The sequence below is a fragment of the Ascidia mentula genome, chromosome 5 (assembly GCF_947561715.1).
Source record: "Ascidia mentula chromosome 5, kaAscMent1.1, whole genome shotgun sequence".
Taxonomy (NCBI): domain Eukaryota; kingdom Metazoa; phylum Chordata; class Ascidiacea; order Phlebobranchia; family Ascidiidae; genus Ascidia; species Ascidia mentula.
In genome coordinates, this window is record NC_138570.1 from 590472 (window position 1) to 614019 (window position 23548).

The 23548-nt window shown below is 39.7% G+C and overlaps 1 protein-coding gene across 2 annotated transcripts in view; it reads right to left on the reverse strand.

The window, feature by feature from the left end:
• Window positions 1-23548, reverse strand: part of LOC145902431 (uncharacterized) — a 68291-nt gene that overhangs the window by 36280 nt on the left and 8463 nt on the right. For both annotated transcript variants that reach the window (XM_082990389.1, XM_082990388.1), the window contains exons 7-11: window positions 17771-17854; window positions 14059-14135; window positions 13463-13598; window positions 12916-13053; window positions 8264-8392 (exon numbers count right to left, since the gene is read on the reverse strand). In XM_082990389.1, coding sequence (XP_082846515.1) covers window positions 8264-8392; window positions 12916-13053; window positions 13463-13598; window positions 14059-14135; window positions 17771-17854 — 564 coding nt within the window. The remainder of the gene's footprint in view (window positions 1-8263; window positions 8393-12915; window positions 13054-13462; window positions 13599-14058; window positions 14136-17770; window positions 17855-23548) is intronic.

Below are 23548 nucleotides of genomic sequence, written 5' to 3' on the forward strand. Positions count from 1 at the left end.
GCAAATATACATTCTCCTTTCGCCCGCATATCACACAGCACACAAATTTCGCCAAGAGCAAATTCTTCACTGATTGGAAAGTATTTCAATTGCTGGTTTCTCATAGAAACGCGGAGACCACCGCGCAAGACAATTACCAACGCGACATCTCCTGTCTATCGCAATCTGGATGTGATTCCACAACCCTGGTTGTACGGTCGCCCCCACTTATTTGGACGATGTCAATTGTGGGGTTTGGGGTATACGTAGTATTAGCGGTTTGCGGAAGAGACCGTCAGTTACAACGTGGCATTCTTGCGCGTTGTGAAAAAGAAACACTTCATGCTATGTGTTAGTGAAGTGGATACAGATACGGTTTAATTTAACGCGTTTTAACACTCAGAATCCTCTTAGCACTTTACAAACTGTCACATTCGTTGTCTGCAGCTGCTCCTATCAACACGCTTTGCTTTGACAAATGCTTATCCACAAAACGACGTCCTCGCTTTATCAAAATCTAGACTTCTCACAATTGGGGGTAAAATGTTAAAAACCAGGTCTAACCCAATCCGCAACTGAAAATTTCTGCAGCGCAACCAAAACATCCGGGCAAGGAATGACCAGGCATTAAACGTTTGCTTGAAACCCCAACAAGGAAGTGAGACCTCTTGGCAGGTCAAACGAGCGCTTGGAGCAAGTTTCGTTCCTGGTCTCGTTTCTTAGGAAATGAGCGGACATACATGGTTTTCACCATATAAGGGCATACGCGTAGGCTCCCCAGGGTTGAAAAAGTGGGTGAACGTTGCAATAATGCTTCAGTCTGATATTAGGAAATTATTCGCAACAATGTAAAAAAAAGTTGATCTGTCTGCAGTTCTTAATAATTATTAAGCTCTTTTAATTTTGCTGTTCTATAATATTGTTAATAATTAATATTTGATTCGTATATTGCACACCAGCCAATTATTCCTGCACGATATCCCAAAGGACAAAACAAGGTCCACACAAACAGAGCAAAATTATTGTGGCGTCACATGTTGTAGTGACGTCACAATCGATTGCGAAAAGCAATAAATCGAATTTTTGTTCTTTTCTGCATTGCAAGAACATACATGAAACTCGCGAAGTGACAGCTTTTTCAAATGTTAAATTTCTTTTAATATTACAACAATATGTTTTAGAAGGGGCTGGACAGGGGAATCGAACCCACAACCCACAACCTTTTACAAATTCCTATTTATTCTCAGAAGTATTATTCAAAACAGTTTGACTCGTAAAAATGAGGAAACAAATGATATTTTAAGTCAGACGAACCTAAAAGATCCTGATTGATTTAATAAATCGTGCAGCTACCGATCTGTGTGACAAGCATTTCTGACAACTACCATCCGTTTTTCTGTGGAATGAATGATTTTCCGACACGAATCGGAGTGAAAACATGTTAGACCACTGGTTTTTAACCTTTTTTCGGTCACGCCATATTTACGCATTGCTCCATGCATTCAGGCCCCAGGTAACGTTCAAACAAATGACATCCCCAGGTTAAAAACTACTGTGTTGTTCATCTTTATGTAATCAAAACAACTTAACACAACTTTTAATAATACTGCTATCAACTACACGCTGTGATGCGTTAAAATTCACCTGAGCTCATCTATCTATGTTATGTTATAGCATTGTGATGTAACAATACCTGCAATCAATCCTTTTGCAAGCCCCACTGACACAATAAATATAAACTCGACTCGACTGGCCAAAACCGCGACATTCCACGCAAAAACCGACTAATTCATCGTTTCGCATCTCACAAACAGTTGATTGTCTCGTAACAACATCTAATTATGACGTCAAAGGCCCATAATTAACTTCCCAGTTCGAATGTGGAACGGTGTGATTCATGTGCGTTGTTGCTGGGTTCGTTTGAAGGCAACGACACCCACGTAAGTGCAACGAAGTGTTTTCAGATTTCGGGCTGTGCGTATTTTTTAGCTTGTTTGGGATAATTGCATGCGGAGCTGACGGCAAAGTGTGGAAATGCTGACATGAAAGTTTTCAAATGGAATCGCGATTGGTTCCCATTGAGAGGACAAATTAACAGGACCCTTACGACGCTCCAATTAATTTAAAGATGAAAATCATGAAACCCACCACAGCCCCAAAACAGATTAAACTTTTGGAATTGCATCATCACACCGAGCCTTAAGTGACAATGCGTCTATGCACAAAACAATTAAAACTCCAATGCAGGTTATTAACTGTTGCGACATGTTTCACAATAACACTTTATTAAATTATAAGCAAAATAAATTACAGACAATATTAAATCACGTGACGTTTTGAATGGCGCAACAACAATTTTTCACCTAAATTTCGCGGAACTGCGACATTTAAACGAAGATAAGCGACACGCGACATGCAGTGACTCACGGCTAAAGTGAATATTAACTAGAAAAAGACAGAACAAAACAACTCGTTTAACATATAAGTCATTGCAATACCTCATCGATATTCTGACCAACTTACAGATTTTCCACCTTCGGTTCATGTGTTAATTGCGGGTACTTATGTACCACGTGACCGCATCCTGTGTGACGCAACAATCGCAACCTGTCACGTTAACTTCCGGTTGCTACCACGGCGGGGATTTCATGCAACAATATCAACGTTTATGACCCGACAAAGCACTATGGTGACGTAGTTTTGGTAAACACGCATAAATTGTCTCAAAACAAAGGTGTAACAAACAAAATGCTTTAAAAATATCGTTTAAAGCATTTTGATAAAAACAACTGAAGCAAAAAAAACACACTTGATATCCTGGCTGATGATTTTTTTAGTAAAAATGTGACAACAAAATCATAAAAAAAGACCTAATGCGATGTCAGTCAATCTGCAAATCCATGCATCCTGGTAAGAAGCCAATTTGTGCACAAACCTACTGCTGAGACGACGTCACATAAACGCAAACCTATTAACACGCCCTTTAACCCGAATATCTGCGAAATACTTCCACAGCCATCGACATATCGTACTTATCCCAAAACACCTTTACACAAGTTCCAACCCACGAAAAATCCCAACAAAACCTCGCTATCTCTGACCAATGTAACCCAACCACGCAACCAATCTACTATGACAACAATCAAACTATCAACTTACCACATGAGAACAGAGCTCGACTATTAACTAGTAGAATGGTGATAGTAAGGCTACTCTGATAACGGTAACTGTACACTCAATATCATAACAACATTATCATGGTGATTTTTACGTACACCGTGTCGAACAAAATTTAAGAAAAACGTTTAAACAACACTAAGGGTAGCAAACCCGGGGCTTAATCCTGTCTATTCCGATGTAATTAAAAACTCTCATTGGGATATTTTCTTTGTGCTTGAAATCCTCACAGACACAGACACTGGTTCCTTTAATATCAGTGTTGGATTATTTGCAGACACCCAACATCCATCATCACTTTATAGCAAGAGACACATTAGCTAAAATAAATCTCTTCCCCAAGGGATATCGAATGCGAAGGAAAATAAAATGTTTTTAATTTCCGAGGAATACAAAAAATCGGTTTCGATCAACACATACAGGTTTTCAGTGCCCACATTTCAAACTCTGGTTTTTTTTCAACGTACACATCTTACATCACTATATCAGGAAACTGCTGACCCCAGGACGACGTAAAACACCACAAAGGACTGCAACCTCCTGTGAAGCAACCTAACCTCAACAAATAACTGTTCGATAAATTCTTCCACAAGATCAGCATATCCCCATTGCGGGTTTAAATTTGTGTTCAAACGCATCAGGAATCTTCGGTCGCCAAGCGTTTAAATCGTTCGACCCTTTCCTGGTCGGTTTCCTATCCATTCACCGCCAGCTTGTCGACCAATCAGGGACGACTTGAATGAAACGTCACAGACGATTCATTATCATTGCGATTGTGAGGTCACGTCCACGAGGAGGCTATTAGGGTGGAAATGTGCATGGTTTTAATGCCAAGTTAGTGATGCTTTGCAGTCACGCCGCAAAGCAATAACCTCCAACCAACATCAAACAACATGACACAAACTATCAACCTCATTTACATATTACATTCAGTGTCTCAATATGTAGTTGGTCGATTATCGTCGAAAATGTGAGTGTGTGTGTTTTTTAATATATTTAATATATTTAACCAAGGAATGAGCCGTATAGTAAACTCCTTTGATAGAATGTGATTCTAGAAAATTCGTTAAATTCATGTTCAAGTTTGTTGTTGGAAATATGAGATTTTGCCAATTTCCCCGAAACAAAATTCATCAGCGAATGCGAAATTGAAAACCCTCCGATTCATCTCAGTACGTGATTAAAATAACAACTTGCCACTGCTTTCACTGCAGTAACGAATTTCCTCCGGCACGCAGCTTGCAATATTATGGGACACCACATCCAAAATAGGCGAACACTTATTTCAGAAGGTTTGCATGCACTGACTCATAACGGTTGACGTGGGATCACGCGAAACGTTGTGAAACGAGAAGGGTTTGCAAAACAAGTGCAGCGTGTTCCACGTTGGGGAACGCGAACATTTCAACTGGTTATAAAACGTTGTGATGGTGCGAAAAGAAGGAGAGCAAATAATTGTAAAAGACACCGTAAGTCAACTCTGAAAGTTTGTTTCACACGAACCGCTTAGTGCTAGTACAAGTTTGGAAACACAAAACCGCTTTCCTCAACCAGAACTTGGCAACAAAGCAACTACAGTGCCAACTACACGGTGGCGTCTAGTCTGAACAACTTCACTAAAGAATTTGTGTATAAGCTGCAGACAGATGGCCACTGTTTCGACCTAAAAGGTCTCATCAGTGCAGCTGGTGTGACTATAAGACGAACTTTGCAGACCAAACGGCCAAGCAAAGTCTTCCACTTCCACTCACACCAGCTGCACTGATGAGACCTTTTAGGTCGAAACAGTGGCCATCTGTCTGCAGCTTATACACAAATTCATATTATTGGCTCCACATTGCTTATCACTAAAGAATGTTTAATCTGCACAAACATTCAATATCCCAACAATTATTCAAAATCACATCAGCATTCTAACTAAATAATTCTTCAATGTAGCCGCTTTAACTGGTTACGACAGGAAGCGCAACTATACTCACATCGGTTCGCGTTAAACACAGAAGACCGCGACTTATAGCGATGTGAAAATACTGTGGGTTAAAGAATGGGAGTTCAACGAAAGGACACGGGTATAAAGTGGATGTGACATAGCGAGCACAGAGAGGGACAGGAAAAATCAGTCAATTCCTATCCGCACCAGTTGCTGCTTGCATACATCCACTGTGTAGACCGCCATACTCTAGGTTTAATAGAAACCACTGTTGGTTCTGTATTGTCATCTTGTCCTGTGTGAAATGTGCATTAGATTTGCTCTTAATAGGTTGCTGTCTCTTGCCTAAGGTTGGCTAAAAGTTCCCTGTTTACATTTGGGTTTTAGAGTGCTCTCGTTTATCTTTCTCTCTAATAAACGTTTTGTTTTGCAAAGATCAGAAATCATAGCCTGGACATAAAAACACTTGTAACATATTCTTCAACATACCAATACATTAAGTTAGGCAAATCTCTATCGACAAACTTCACACAAACTCGTTTTAAAGCAAACCGAACCTCAAGAAATCCCACACCAGAGCGCTCAACCGATGAAAACGAATGTGGAAATTTCCTCTCCGGAAACACTGGAGCTCGGAGTGTTTACGGAAAATATTTCGGGAAGACACGTGGGCGGGTGGAACGGAAGGAACGAATCCTTTTAAATTTCGTAATCGAAATTTGAATCGAACTATACAGTGCTGAGCAATGTTAACAAACACATACCAACACTCGATACCTCTTACATTACCAGGGTTAATCCAACATTTTACACACACCGTAGTAATACATTCACATTTCCCCAACAGAACTCTTTACAAGGTGATTTATCTTCTTGGGACAAAAAGCTGCAACAAAGTTGAGAGCAAATATTGAACCACGGGGGAAAGGAATTGAACGCTACTGGTTTTGTTTGAAGTCAAACATTCAGCCAAACCACCCTTTCCCTTTTCAAAAAACGCCGACTGCAGAAAGTTCCTGGATGTTTTGGCAAAACAATACTTATGTTCTGGAATGTACAGTTGTCTCATTTAAAGCTTCAATATATTTACCATCAAGCGTGGAGTTGTCCACCAAGATGCTACATGATCATATTTTGTTTGTTAGAAGAATGTCAAACAACTTTTGTTTTAACTTTTGTTGCTCTCTAGCGACATCTTGTTGCCGAATATTTCTGAGCTGTTTAGAAAATTCACCAAAAACTTTTTGCACCGAAAGTTCTTTCAAAACTTTTTCACAAGCTTTTATTGAACTCACTTCACACTTGGTATAAAAGATTACCCCGAACTCAAGAAGTTATTAAGTAAAACAACCACGACCAAAATCAAAAAATACTTAAAGCATTTGGCGGCAGAAACCTTAAACCAAAGCGTCCTCCCCAGCAGAGCTGATATCAACCAGAGGGAATCGCTTACAACAAGTTCGCACTGATTAATCACTATTGCATGGTCGCCACGTGGCCACATGTGCAGTTCATTAATGCACACAGCATAGCTTACGTGACAATGTGAACGTGCCCGGCGCCTTCGAAGCGGAATCAGCTGGTAACTTTGACGCCCGCAGAGCGTTTTGGTTTCCACACCACCGCGTCACGTGACTACCACGTTCGGAAGACGTGGTAACGAGATGAGATGAACCGACGAGAGTTCAATACGGATGCCAGTTAATAGATTTCGAAGTGTGTTCGATCAGAGATGATCTTAACGACCCACGCAGCAAATTTCTTGGAGAAACACAACAAACTTCTGCTGAAAGTTTGTGAACACAATTCAACCGAACTTGATGTTGGAACGAATCATCATTACATGGCTGAAGAAACGACGACTGTGTTCGTAACTGAAATGATTTCCACAGAACCAGCGAAGATTTGTTTAGCAAAGAGAAGAATTAAGCAACATAGCATGTCGAGTTGTACCGAAGTGATGATAATTCACAGTAACAATCAATCCTAATGTTTACACATGGCTTGTATTAGGTCTGGAATACTTACAATAAATCCCAATACGGGTTCAAGCCCGTATGCTAATTGGATCAAGCTACACGACCGTGTATTCGGCTGACAACCAATTTCCTCTGATCTCTGTGGTTACTGCATTCACATGTGGAAGGAGAATTGTTCCCGTTTAAATGAAACAAGACACTCTGAACGTATACAGTATTCATAATTGGGAGCTGAATTTCGACTACCTGCACTCACGACACCTCGCACATTAACCAGTTGTGTTTCCTTGTGGTCCACTGTTGTGTGTTGAATGCAAGAAGGAGAATTTATTTGGAGGTCGACATGAAGTTTGGCTTCGGTGGCGTAAATATCATTCCAGCATAAACAGGACGATTAATTTTGTAGTGGAGTCAATTCATATAAATAAATTTTTTTGTTTTTTTCTTGAGTGACAGCATTTGTTGATTCCCCGACCGACCTGTCTTTTTGCACATATGCATGCTAACTTTGCAGATATTTTAAAGCGTTTCTAATCAACACAAACAATCCAACTTCCGTTTGATTCAATAAGATGTGTTTTAGAATTATATTTCACAAAACTGAAAACATCTGATCTTATAATTAGAGACTTTTGTGCCAAACCGGGATTCGAACCCAGGATATCCTGGTCACGAATCCCGAACGGATTTTCCTCATGTAAGGGTTGGGAGATTTACAAATGTTGCTGACAGAAGAGTCAACAAAAACAAACCTGAATATGACAGTTCTCTTGTGCCATCTTGTGGAAAGTATAACTGTTTTAAAAGCGGTATCAAGAATTGTTTTAACCCCAAACTGACTTCAGCAAGCAATATGATTAAATATAAAAAGAGTATCAGAAAATACATGAAACCAAATGTAACAATCATTAGTAAAATATTTATGAGTTCAGGACAGGGCAAACCTAGAGTTCAAATTCACAAATTTTTGTCCGATCACAATCTTGTTTTCAATCTAAACCCAGTCTAATAATTGCTTCCAATTTTGAAAGCAATTCATTGTTACGTTGGAAGGCCGTGTCACAAATAACATCCAAGGTTTTCGAACGAACATTAAAAAAAAACGTATAAAGAAACATTTTATTATTTATTTGAAACAACACCAACGGCAAAATAAGCCGTAAAGGTTACTTTAGTCTACAAAGCATGCAAGACTTACTTCCGACATTTGAAGCAATCCTTGTGGTAATGAACCGAGCTGACCGAGACGTAGAGTTCAGTATTTATGTTGACCGTGAATCCGCAGCTGTGACATTTACTGTGCGATGATGCGCCGTCACTGGATGAGCTGAAGGCAAATAAACGACACAGGTTAGATGCCAAGTACCTAATTCACCAAGGGTAGAAAGGTAAGATTAACTCTTGAAAATCAGTAGAATCAGACACAATCAGACACACGGTGAGCCATTGTCTTTATCGGCGTTACATATTTTAATAAAGAAACACGTTTCGTATGGATGTTAGCTGAATTATTAGTTCGTACTGTCAATATGATGTTTATTAAAGTAAGTATTCCCTTTAATTTTTGGAGTGATTAGGAAAGTGTCGGGATTGTTACAACCAATTGGTACAAAATGATTTATGTGCTGATGGCATTTGGTCACTGTGTTGTAATTTTATCAAACCAGTGGGTAAAGAACTGTCAGTTTCTGTCACAAAAACCCCGCACCACAAAGCAGCCACAATTACGGAACGACTCTTTATGCGGAAATTCCACCGATATCACAATGAGCAAAATTATGGCAACCCAATAATTCATTGGCCTGAAATTTACGTCAAAACATACCACAAGGAACAGACAGGGGAAGCAGGAAAACGACATTGTGGGATTTAATGGCCCTAACCCATTATAAGCCGCCACCCCCGAACACAATCGATTAATGGTTTTTCTGTCTATATCGCAAGGGAAGTGGTTTGTTGCGAAAGTTTTTGTGTAATGTGAATGGCAATAAGGGGAATCCTCAACCGACTTACTGGAATCTTCTGAACCTAAACATGTTGTATCTTCTAAAGTGCGTCACCCTTCCAAGCAAGACCAGGGAGTCGGTACTTGACCGGTGGACATTCTGATGGGTCATGATTGAGAGAGGGTTACTCGAGGTCAATCGAGTCGGGGTTATTACAGGTTTACCTTGTACAGTGTCCTACCTATCACAGCATCACTAAAACTTTTTCAAAGCATGTAGTCAAGCTTGATCAACACCATTGTCTGCAACGTATTAACTGAACTGAAGCAAAGTTGTATCACTTACGCTAACAAGCTTACTACTGGAAGCTACTTAAACTCTCTCTCTCACAGCGCTAGGAAGCTTGTAAGACGATTGTTCCAACATTGCGGTACAAATAATTGGAGTAACTTGGATAACCGGGATGTTCGTGTGCGGTCATGCGTAACACAATACGGGTTAGAAATGTCGTTTAATGTTTCTATGTTTATCGTTTACTTGCAAGCTGTACTTAACTGAACTTTGGTAAACCCTGCGCTCACTGACAACATAAACCCTGCACTCACTGACAATTATATTGCAGACAGAATTGTCTCAATTTAGAAAAAAATTTCTACATGTTTTATACAAACAGACATCCCTCATCTATTATAAACTGGCTCGTTCCACTTAAACGTAATTGATACGAAATCCTGTTTCCGTACAGTGGCTTGTCTGAAACGCCGACAAAAACAAACTAAGGTCATACTCAATCATTGTGAAACGCGCAAACCTCTGCAAATGTTCCAGTGATCTAAATAAGGATGTCCTGATTGCCATCGTGCGTACGATGCGTTTACTCACAAGCAAAACACCTTCCTATTCAGGATCAAAATAAGCAGAACAAAGTTGTCAATCTAACATAAAGCAAGAAATAGGAATTCCGCTGACCTGAGCTTGGCAACATTTTGAATCAACAGCAAGTCGACAATAACTAAGCAGATATCACGCACTGGAAGCCGCAGAGTAACCCGAATCCCTCAAACAGTCTTTAATCTAACTCCCAATCTACTTTTCATTTCAATCAACTGCTTCAAAACCTCTACGTAGCGGCTGAGATAAGCACAGGAAACGGTCTAACTGTCAATCAAGTGCTTTCATTTCCACCGGTCTACCCGCTACTCATAATGTGCTCAGCCATCTTCAAACCGATACATGAGCATCTGCTGTGATAAGAAACGTGAACCAAGATTTTTTGCTGAACATGAGGTTTTATTAGAGCGCATGTTGCAAAATCGCTCATTTTTATCCGATTAGTGACACAAATTTATATTAGTCGCATATAAAGGAGTTGCGTAGCCTTGGTTTTATTTAATTTTGTCTCTCAATAAGTCATAATATCCTTCATAACTTGTAGAGATTAAATTTCGATGATACTATCGGGTGTTTATCCTACAACTCATTCAGAAACTTTGAAAAGCAATGCTGCGAAGTTGCCATGAAACAAACAAAGCATGAGACTTTGACCTGATCTTATCAAGAATTGAAACAATTGCTTCTTCAATTGATATCAAAACTAAATCTAAAATTAAACTTGTCCAAAAGTATAATGGGGTTTGTCCAAAATGTGTCCAGTCATTATTAGGTGACAAAATACAACGCAGCAGCGAACCTACCAATGCGGTTATCTACAATAGAATAGACTTATTCTAAACTCCATTGTTTAACCTGAATCAAAAACTCGTTTGTGACGTAACAGTAAATATATAAATATAGTCCCGAAACATACAAAAGCCATTGTAGAAAATTAATACGCGCTCTGTCACAACAATATTTGCAAACACTGCCACCCCATCCTATTCTATTTCATCACATGCCAGACTTTCTGCCTGGAGTTATGAACTTCCCAAGCATAAAGCGCTGACGATTTTCCAGGGCCTCAAGAACCACCAGCAGCATTTTCTCCTTTCGGCTGCCAAGCGTCAAGAAACCTCAAAACACATGAGCACATGAACTACTAACAAGACGGTAAGCTTTTACTGCAGACAAGCCGCCACGGAGTTGAATCCACGATAAACAACGCACACTTAATGCTCTGTTGGTTCGGCTTCGTGACAAATACTTGCGTCAAACAGCCACTGTTTTTATTCGTATATCGTTGTCAACATTACAAGAAATATTTCAACACATACAGCACATACAAATAAAATAGCTTTACTAATCAACTTGCTACCTCATATTAACTGCAAACTATTAAGAGGGAAACTAATGGCTTTATGAACTTGAACCTGGGCAACGAACCAATACATCATAACATCCGACTACATGCAAATACACTTCCCTGTACATCACACACGTTAATAACCATAACAAAACAGCCAAGTTATGAAGGCAACTAAACGTTTGGTTCATCACTAGATCAGGATGGATTGGGCAGTATCCCATTTCGTCCCATTGTATAAGAACGGATGTCGGCGCAAAATATAATAAAGCCGCCTTCGTTCGCTCTCGGTTTGAAACGGTCAATTTGCCCTTTCGCCAAACCGCAACAATGGAAAACAAAACCTTTACCAATCACCACCAAACCAACTTGCTTCGGTTGCTCGATAATTATGAGTCTTGTGGTTTGGTGGCTCCGTTAGATTTCTGCTGCTACAACACAGGAGAAAAGGCAAATGTTTAGCGGCAACTTTACGTTGTCTTCTTGCTTGCTTTGCGGCGGTATTTCAAGATGATATTTATCGTGTCTGCTGGTCGTTCGTGTTGTCGTAACTTACACCAAAAATTATCACAGTCAAAACCAAATTGGGACAAATCATAATAAGGCGTGGGTTTACTGATGCTGCATTGCAAGAGAAAAAGGCAAAGTGTTTGGTGGCAACTTTACGCTCTATAACTGCTGTACTTGAAACTCACTCGCCTCAAACTATTCGAGTCGGAACAAAATTTGCACATATCAGATCACAGCTCGTAAGTTAATAAACACAAACAAAGCTAATATGTTAATCATTGCAAGCAAACGTTTCGAACACTGCCGTGCTCATCACACACATGATAATAATAATTAGCATGTAAGCTTTGGCTTTTCTATTACGTATAATCAATTCCAAGTTTTTCGCACCTTAAAACAAAACTAATGCTCTACGTTTCGCCACATATGCCTGGGTAAACCACACATAATCACCTTTACTATCTGCACTTCCTCGCAAACTATAACCCAGAGAGGTCCAAAAACTCCCAGAAATTATCTCCTCTCGGGGTTACCTCTATCAAATTCACTCAAGCGTAAAATTTATGTCACAGTCACTGCTTTTGTTGGACGGTTTTATGTTAGTGTTTATTTATGGCGAAATATCGACTGGGAATTGATTATCAGCTGCTCGATTCTTATACAAGAATTCACCGGATTTACACAACATTTAACATCACAAGGTTTATGAAACCTCAAAACCCATCCCGTGGTTTCCCGTGACTAAAAATACGTCTGTGGAATTGAAAGCCACCCAGTTATACGTGATACTGCTCGAGACAAAAGTGGCATAACCAAAGCATGCGGAACATAACACGGGATTTTGCGCTAGCACATAATCCTGACCTTGTCCTGGACTAAAGTTGCACCGAATAAAATATTATGCACGCAGCTGATTTGAAGCTAGCGGTTATTTTGTGCACATTGGCCCAACATGATAAGCAACTTAACAACATCTCTACTTCATGATAAACTACTGACACGTTTCAACATTCCCCCCCATCGATCAAACTCGTGATGAAGTAAAGATCAAGTTTCCGGTCGCATTAAAATCGCACGGAGCGATTTGCGCCGGTGTAAACAATGGACGAATCTAGAATATAAATAACCCGTCCAATCCTCCTCCTCCCCACTTACCGCACGTGTGTCTGCTGAGGTTCCTTCAGCTCCACGCTCCCTCCTCCTCCTCCGACCGAGACTCCGGATTGTTTCTTCTTTAAGCGCTTGAGGCTCCTCCTGGGTGAGAACTTGTTGCTCTTCGAAGAGGATTTTTCCCTAAAAGTTATTTTGATTTTCAATCTTCAAGACTGGTTCCTTAATTAAGCCTGGATATATCCTTCCACTGGGCATTGTTATACCAGAGATTTTTTGAAAACAGAACGATTTAGGTTCAAGTCAGCTGGAATTCGATTTTATGTTCATTATAAACCACGTGACTCCAACAATCTAAAACGCTTTGTTTTAAATTATTCAAGATTTCATCACATTAATAACAATAAAAATGGCCTCATTGACACAGACGTTATTTATCAGTTCGACTAAAACGTTTTCTAAACACCAACCAAATAGTTAACATTACACGAATAACATTTCCGACATTTTGCAGCCGGTTTCAAAACAACGCCAAAGCATCTCGACGCCATGTTTGAAAAGTACTAGAATAACGAAGTCAAAGGTCACGTACTTTTCATCTTGGCTCCCAGATTTGTCTTCAACGACGTCATAGTGGTAACTTTTACGTAAGAAGTTGCGGACGAACTGAGAGGAACCCGGCGACGTGCTCGCGCCATCTGCCGGCGTGTTCATTTCGGATGGCGAAGCTAAACATATTTTTAAATTTATCCACGTGTGCTGTATGCAGGACAAGAGAACTGAAATAAATATTAAAGCACAGAGATTCTCAAAGAATCTTCAATTTAAACGTCACCGGTCTTAACCATTCTCAATGCAAATCGTAAGAAAATATTGGACCCTTTTGTTTTAAGACTTAGTAGATCTATGCTATGTGTTATGATTATTCGAAACACTTTACAACACATTACGGTTTTGCCTGCAATTGCTTATGTAAGAAGAGCAAATGCATTGCCATTCTTGATAAATAGTATAAACAAAATAGAAGATAAACATGATTTTGTCACTAAGCAAGTGGTAAAAATTGCATGTAAAGGTTATGGACTACAAGTTCTTTACTTGTGCAAGTTGCACGTTTATTTTACCAGAAAGTTAAAATAATTTAAACTATTCGTCAAATTTATGATAACAAATAAATTTTTCACTAACTCGCTTCCACCAAGTTCTCTGTGCTCGTTTTTGGTGATTTTCGTCGGTCGGGGGAAAGCCGCCTTAAGATGTCGCTCCTGGGAACAAAGGGTAATTGTGAGTCAACAAACACTGAATAACAAGCACTATGACGCATGACACGCAGGGCAGTTTGACTCATGAATGAACGGAAGCAGTGGAGGGAAGCTTTGTTTGTGATATCTGTCGGATTTAATATCAACGACAATGACTGTGTTCTGGTAAACAAACAAAGGAATAGTAACTGTGACATCACAAGCAAATTGCCATTGTTGATAATACACAACTGTAACCCTTTAGTAATCTATTTATTTGACAAAACTATGGGGCCATGAATTCTTATAGACTGAAGGCTTTTTGACTCTGCAGTCATAATAAAAAGATGTTTCTGGCTACTTAGCCAAACCACTGATGGCGAATCGCCAAGATATTGTGCAACATATCCAACTAACCCAAAGCCCTCAGCTTTAAGCTTTTTTATCTTTTTGCTCCGTTCAGGGATGACATCATGATCTTTGATGGATCCCCTTTGGTTGAGCGGTACGTCAGATATCGCGTAACCCTGTATCTGAGCCACAGGAGCGCGTTCTTTAATCAGATCCACATCGGATACGGATTCGAAACGGGCAATTATTGGGACATTTTTGCGCCCCTTTCGTTTAGCTTCGGCGTGCCCATTTAGTCTCCAGCAGTCGAGCAATGAAAGTGACTTGATTTCTTCCCAACTGAATCCGAGAGATTCCCGGAGAAAAAGTTTGAGAAGTTTTTCTGTCTCGAATTGGTCCTCCGACCCGGATTTATCGATGTCAATGCCTTGAAACATCAGCAAACTTCCATCGGCTCCTAAATCCGAAGCGAGAGAAAAATCATCTCCTTCTGTGATGTCACCAGCCTCGCTTGCTGATTCAAAATTGACTTTAAATGATGCCTGCGATGACGTAGTACTTGCTTGCTTACGTAATGCAGGCCTATCATTCCCCCTTTTCAATTGAGTAAGAGTTTGTTCGATATTTCCGAGACGCGATAAGGTTTGGTGTTCCAGATTTTCCAGTTTTGACTTCAATGCAAGAATTTCGGCTTCGAGTAGATTGACGTCACAATCGTATCGCGCGTTGCTGTCGAAGGATCGACCGATCCGTTTGGGGGACTTTTTTGACGACATTATTTCGTCGTTGACTTACTAAGATATCAGCAACGTTTGCAAATTGTTGACCTCCACGACAATGTGTTCGTCACTACAACAGAGTGTTTAAATTTTTAAACGCGAAACTTAATACTTGATTACGACCTCCTTTTGACTATAATAAAGCAAAATAGTTGATTAAGCTGAAACTGTTTCAACTTTGTCCCAACTAAGCTTGAACAGTCACATAGAACGTGCAGTAAAGTGCAAAAACCTAAACTTGTATTTCCACCAGTTTTTGTCTGACAAAATGTTGCAGAACCTTTCCGTTCGTTCCGTCTATCTTTTAAATCCTCCACTAAACATTACACAGTACTTCTGCCATGGTTTCCGTGATTTAAGATTGCAACACTGCATGAATCACCAGGGCTTTTTTAACATATACACTGAATTGTTGCTGAAATATACATCTATTTGCCTTTTACATAAGCCTGAACGTTTTTGAATGGCGATTTTCAGCAGTGTTTAGGTTATATTAGGTCAGCTGAAAGTTTAGATGAGTTTGCCTGCATTGGTTTATTTTGCAACATTATTATAACTCAAATACATAGAAATATGTGATCGGAATTACAAACAGCTTTTAATGTTGTTCTAATATGCCAAATTGTAAATCCCATGACATAAAAAGCTCGCTATGTGTCCAGCAAACCCTACCCTGCGTTTCCATAACTGTACTGCACAACATGTAAACATAATACAGCAGCACGAGTCCCTCACACTAAACACATAACTGATGCATCGACACTTAGAATGAGTCATGGCAGTTCCAATGCACAGTATGCACATGTGTATAATAAGCTTGTTGTTGTTGTTAGTTGTGGATGAACGCATATCCTTCAATGTGCGCCTGAACGTTTAAATTATTGTGCAGCGAAGTTACCACGTTTTATGAGAAAATCTGATTTTGTGTTCAAAGCAATAATTAGAAAGTTGAGTTTGATAACTTTCCACCACAAGATGTTGATAAAGAGCATAGTTTCTATGTCTGGGTCCAAAAGATGTTTCACAAACCTGGTGGACATACTGAATATGTTGAACATAAAATGTAGAATAAATAAAGTGTGAATGCATTAATGGAGTCATTAAAATCTTATTTCAAAGTTTGTATCCAAAAATACCTCCACTCTAATACGTTTTATTGTGCTAGATTGTTGATGATTGTGACTATAATTCTGATGTCACAAGGGATGATTGTCACGTCAGATGCCACGAGGGGCTTTTACTAAGAAATAATGCCCTGCATCAGATTTTAGGTCTGAGGCATGGCGCTGGTCCCCTGGGACGAAGTGGTTGGAAACGGAAGGATATTTTGTCGTGTTGTATGACATAGTTTGTCGTCGCAGGGGACAATTATTGTCCAAGGACGAAGATTATTGAAATCTGGATGCGACATTGGCGGAAAATTATGACAACTTTTTGCCCATTTTCATATTTAAGTTCAATGATAAGATTCCGACGCAACGACAATATGACTTAATAATGTTGTTGTTATGTAAATACTGATTTTAAAAACATTTTCGAAGGAATCGAGTTAAACTTGATGTCGGCGTCTAAGAATACGAGATAACCTGGTATCAATATGTGCCCATTGAGATCTTTAAACTTCCGACTTTTAAACCATCAAGTATTTACTACCAATCACACAGTATACAAAGGTGTGCGTTCCATGCTGCTAACTGCACATCAGGTGTGAAACCTCAGGACAAAATCATTTTACTGAATACACGGAAGGTCAGCTGCAGATCACGCCTCAATGTCCAGTATGACGAAACAATGGCATACCGTGCCTGAGCTCAGTTTCTGGCGGAAGCAATCGACTGGACGTTGGATTCGGTTCCTCATTTCAAAAGGTCTTGTTACGTCACAAACGAAACAATTTTAGCGAAACGGAGCGTTAGTATATAAAGCCCAAACCAATTGCGGATGCCAGAAACCAATTCCACACCTACCCTTACTTTACCACCAACGTGTACATGGCTTTATGACGTAATATGCGCATTATTGTGACCCAAACACATGAAAGATTGTGACAGGTTCCAAGAAAGGTGGATGAGATCCGAGTGTATGTGAACGAACAAGCCTTGATTGACATTTTATCAGATGAATGTGTAGTCTTTCTTGGAAGGTTCAGTGCATTAAGCCTATGTTGATGAATTGTTGATAAAACTATGAAAGCAAGAAATTCATTAAATATTGCGACGAAAGTCAGAAAGTCAGAAACTCAAGCTATTTGATTTGAGTAGATTTTGTGCAAACACCACCCGCACTATCCCACAGTCTTTCAACAAATAAATGTCTGCTTTGGCAAACACAAGGAAAAGTACCCAGACTTGTACAAACTTCATTTCATTCTTGGCAGTTGTTCTGGAAATAGTTTTTGACTAGGAGACACACACGCCCACTGATAAAAACCACAGCAGAGTCATTTGTGGTAACACGAGAGTTCAATGACCCCGGATTTGCCGCACCTACGGGGTTACTACAGGCCATTAAATTTATATAAACGCTCACCTGTCAAAAAAACCAGCGGCTTTTTGGAGGAATTTCTTCTTACTTGACGGCGATGAGTTGACGTCGTACGATTGTCGACGATTTCTGCGTCACAAATAGAATTTGTCCATGACGTCACAATTTAAAAGGTTATGTTTTACATATGTTAAACAGGATAGTACATAGGTAATGACACGTAAATTTTAGGTTAAGTTGAAGCTATTTAAATTTATGTACCCGATTACGCCAAAACTTACGTTGCAAAACACGCACTCCTGTTTCCTGATAAACAGCCTGATTTAAACAGCTAACAGCCTTAACATACGCTAAATTCTGTTTTACAATAACAGATACTTGGTTGCCACACTTTACATGTCCGAACACGATAACAACTCTGAAGGAACCACAATTGTTGTAACAAAACAATTTTGTTGCAACAAAATTACGCCACTGAGTATCAAATGAATAAACTATCGGGTTACGCAACAATTGAAACAAACGCGCATTCTTTCCTAACTATCATACATTCTCATTATGCAGCTTCCCTTTATTCAAATACAACAATGTCAAATTTGACGTCACAATGCACATTTATCTTAAATGTAGTTGACTGGCAGAAGGAGAACTGAAGGCTTCAGGTAAGTATAGTTCAACCGCATTAACCGATGTTGAATTAAAACAATTTTATAGCTATAGTTATAGTATCCAGTTGACATTAAGAGTCAATACACTGCAATTGCTCGCACATCGCAAGTTTAATAAAATTCTCGCCTTTTTTGTCGTTTTGTTAAAAAAACAAATTTCTGCTCGAAGCTCATTTAGCCTGTCTCGCTTAATGTTAAAACACATTGCACCAAAGTTTACCACCAACTGGTGCCAAAACACTTGACTAAGATCATAACATGAGACTTCTATGCCTAATGAGGACAGACCATGATTCCATTTCACTAAAAATAGAAAGTTTATTATGCGCGCTTGGCTCAACCACAATACAGATTTACATCTGAAACCTATGGTAATATCCCGAGGAAGAGAAGATATTTTTAGAGTCGCCAAGACGCCTCTATACTTTCTGTTTGGTTTCACCCTGAAAAGTTTGACCAAATAAGGTTGAAAACCATAGCCTAAAGCCTAAAACTAAGCCTAACAACGCTAAGCCTAAAACTTCAGTCATTGCACAAACGGACATGAAAGAAACCTTCTGACACACACTTGTTTTTGTGCGAATCTCAACATTCATAAACTGTAACAACCGACTTGTTTAACTGATCAACCTGACCTACAACCTTCATTCACCAGGCAACCAACCCAAACCAATACATGGATTCACGAGGCATATAGCACACACAAGGCAAAGAAGATATTAAGGGGCTGTAAAATCCCAGACTTCCTAAATGTCTCGCTGGGCCTAACATCATAATGCCGCGTGTACTACAGAACAAAATCACGCAATTCCCAGTTGGAGACTTTGGTTTTAAATATCGCATCAAAACACCACGCTCCAGCTAACTGTTTCGCTAGGGGTCATGCCCGCACGTGGTAAAAACGAGGAAGGTCAAACACAGAAAAACGTAACAAAGATCACTTCGCCCTCCTCAAACCAACCGAGGTTGGATAAAAGAAAGCAACAGAATCAAACGCATCCATAGTCAATCTAAATACCTCTGCCTTATTACGTTCTCGGATTACAAACATCCGTAGCAACAAGGTTTCATGCTTACAAGTCACGAAGTATTGTAAACTCCATTGCAAACTAACAAACTTAGTCAACGCAACGCATCAGCAATGTGTACAAGATGTACTTTTTACTTGCATTCGGCACAAGTTACAATTATACCAACTGATAGTATTGTAGTGAATTATTCTGACCTGTCTGCAGAGACTAAAGGATAGTGACATTCCAAACAAAGAAAAAACAACTAATTAACCAGTAATTGCAGCTTGACAAATTCCTTCTGCATGCAATATTAATAGGTTTAATGTTAATTCAAGGTGAAATTCGAAGGCTGTCCAGTCGTGTTGTTACATTCTCGTCTCAAACAATCGCACCAGACTCCAAACGTTTGCTTACTCAACAAAGTTACAACAAGCAGATATAGCACCAATCACACCAACATGTTTAACATATGCACTCCAGCAATCACCTATCAAAGAAAACGTCCCGAAATACGCTGAACTTGTGGAAAAATATCACCAGGACCACCCAAGCACCGAGCACTAGCACACAGTTACTTTCATCAACTGTTTATAAGACTGGAAAGGAAGCTCGTCTCAACCTAGACATCCCGACAGCAACCACGTCGTTCCATTACTTCTATTTACTTGGAGTTATTCCCGTAAACGACAGGAGACGATGAGATATAAAAGGGGTTCAGTAGCATTGCTAAGATGAAGGTTCATCACATGAACTATTTGTAATAAAGTGTTGCAAAGTATATTGACCAGATTATGCGCGAAATAACATGCAGGCATGAGCTTTATCTTGGATTGTTTGTGTCATTTTATGGCGACTGCAATCCGAATTATGGGAATGCGTTCCATCGACACTTGTTATTAACATCGATTAATTATTCTACTATTTTGATTATCCCAGTCAAAAACAAAAAATATGTTACAACAAACGGTTTCGTGACTTAAGCAACTGTCAAAAACGAAAAGTTGGACAAGATCTTAAAATCACAATACGGTAACTTCGCCCTCCTTTGGTTTTAAATTTGCACCGGTCCTGGCAGCTAACGCTTATCAAACAAGCTTCATGTTCTACACGACAACCTTTGACAACGAAGCAATGGCCCGGAATGTTTGGGGTCAAACATGTGACGTAAATACTATATTACGTCACTCGTTACACGTACAATTTTACGTCACACCGTGAGGAAGGTATAAAGAAGGGGAAAAACATGTTTTCGCTTAAACGTGGCGATAAACCTGCCGCCCCTTGATAAACATTTAAACATGGAAGGGTTTCGGAAGCTGACGTCAAAGTGACGAAGCTTGCCTTGACTGAGCTCAACAGTTGGAATACTTGTGTTGTTTTTTGGGAAAGAAGTATCAGCGATAACAGTTAAAAACCTCAACACATAATAAATACAGCCGTTAAGAATCCACTCCACATTTATATCAAGTCATATTGTCTGCAACTAAAACCCGAAAATCTCTTGATCCATTTTAGGTGAATCTCGGACTGACAACAAACGCAGTGGAAAAACGTGCGAAATAACGTGAGTAACACAAGGAAGTATTCTAACAAGTCGGCAGCCTTACAACGTGCAGCTTATCTTATCTTGAACAGTCCAAAAAAAAAAACTTAGGTTATTTTGGCCACTGTTAAATGTTCAAACGTGTAATTCTCACCAAATTGTCTGTGCTAACGATATGATTTTTATCATGCATGAGCGAGTTTGTCGCAAAAGCGCTTTCAACCACAAACAACTGATCAGATACAAAATTATCGTTTCAGCTTGTTCCTACCACACGCTTTGTACAAAACATATTCCTTTGCATTTATTTCTTGCACAATATCAAGCTTAAAAGCCGACGACTGTCTGATAAAAACGAAACTGTGTTTTATTAAGAATTTACGTCACAATTCATCTGTTACAAAACAGGTTCGCACGAATCTGTTCTTTTTCCGCCGATCAACCCCGTTTGAACCGGGCCGGCGCGTTTCGACGCTCAAGCCATTCAACAAGTATTACGTCATAATCGCGAGTATGTTTGCGCGCCGCCGCAGCCTTCACCCGCATGGATTGTGACGTAAGAACGGTCTGGCGGGAAATAGTAATAAGGAAAGTTGTGGGAAATTGTACGCAATAGACGACCTTCTGCTTAAGGTGGTAAGACAGATTTCCTAAGTTCATCAACTCCGTAAATCACGTAAACTTGTTTTCACGAAATGACCCAAGTTACACAAATACAGTTTGTTTGAAGGCGAGTGCGGTTTACACAAATGATTGCTGGCACTGCTTGAAATCACATTGTAACAAGAGATAACAAGCTGGTGCGCTAACACATTTTTCTTCGATGATGAACTTAAACCCCAAAAGAAACGTCATATACGAAAATCCCTGCTCCCTTATGTGTGTACTGAATAAGTCAGAATGGCAGAATTTCGACAGTGTAACGTAACGACGACATTGTAGTTACATTATCTAACTTTTACCAAAATTAAACGTCCCGTTAGTCGGGTGAAATTTGTCAAAACAACATCCTACCATCAGAACCAACATTCACACTTCACCAAAACAAGTCACCATCAGCCACATAGATTGGAAATAATGCCGTGCTGAAATTTACCGATAATTCGCGCAAACAAAAATTAGCCAATGTATCAACACACGAAAAACACTGCGATCGTCCGTGCAGTTGATGATCGCCGAAAAATAAATCCTCCACGCAAAAAATAAACTTTTTCCAACCTGTCAGCTGCTGACCTGGTGCTTTAAACCTTTAAACTCGATCAGGAGAATGCAAATACCAAGTAACGCAGGAACACTAGTTGTTTTGAGTGTTTAAACATTCACAACACACTGTCTACACATTCTTGCAACAATGTAGTTATCAACCAACACGCCTACTTGTAAATATCACAAACAAGAGTGGCTGCTATCTGGTGGAACGTTGTTCACTCAAGTTATGTCAACATTCAATCAACCTCTTCACATCCTCTTTTAGGCCAGTGCTTACATGCAAAGGCGAGCTTATGTATCAGCCGACCAGCCGCCCACATTATTATGTACCAGCCCAGCAGTTACTGCAGCAGCAAACCGTTTGTTTGACCTTCAATTTTCCACAAAACACTTATGTCAAAAACCAATTCGACTGAGCAATCGCGTTAAAACTTCCATTAGATAAACCTGGAAACCGTCACTGGACCCTGACTTATCCCGGAATCCATCAGCACATCACAGTGAATGGCAACACTTAATCTTTTCTATCGCACAACTTGCTTCTACCCTTCAACATTTCACTCAATCTTCACTAGTACACAAGCACTGGCGTTGTAACTCCACATGTTGGCGCGCGAACCGTTGTGAAGTAACGTGGTTTCCGCTAGTTGAGATATGGGTTGGGATGAAAGCCGTGCAGAGGAATGTTATCAATCCTACCAACGACTGTGAGAGCCAATTTGGAAGAGAAAACTTCTGATAAACGGTCTTTTTCTGAAGTACAAAATGGCTGGTATGGAAACGGCAGCTAATTTGATTAAACTACAGACACGCGATTCGAATTTGAAAAGTTGCTTTCAATTCAAAATCACGATCCCCGTCAACTTTTCAGAGGTGTTTCATCTTTAACTTACAATGCAATTATAATTTTCCCTCAACTAACGACTGCAAGTGGTACAGCGTAAATTTTTAGCATTATTTGCAGAAGGTGAAGTTTTTTGAAAGCCATCAATGAGCAGATAACTACAATATCTATTTCATCATTACTGCTCAAGTCTGCGAAAATTCTCAAGTCTGAACATCGGTAACTTTTCATCTGTGGGATTTAACGAGGAAACTGGTCGAAGTTTCACCAAAACCCTGTTGATTTTCCTTCACACAAAACCGGAAATTTTCTTTACTTTTCCGCCCATACAAATGCACAGGACATCACGTCAGAGGATGACGTCATTTCACCGCAACACCCGCTTCTCTGGCGCTCAACGCAAATTACCTCGAACCGCGTTGATGTTTCTGAACGGACTGAAAACCTCATTTCGGCGTTTCGCCCACAAGTTAGTTCGCGAGTTTTACATTTCCTGATCTGGAAATTTTAAAGGCAAGATAGCTTGAATTTTTTCGAAAGTTTAAA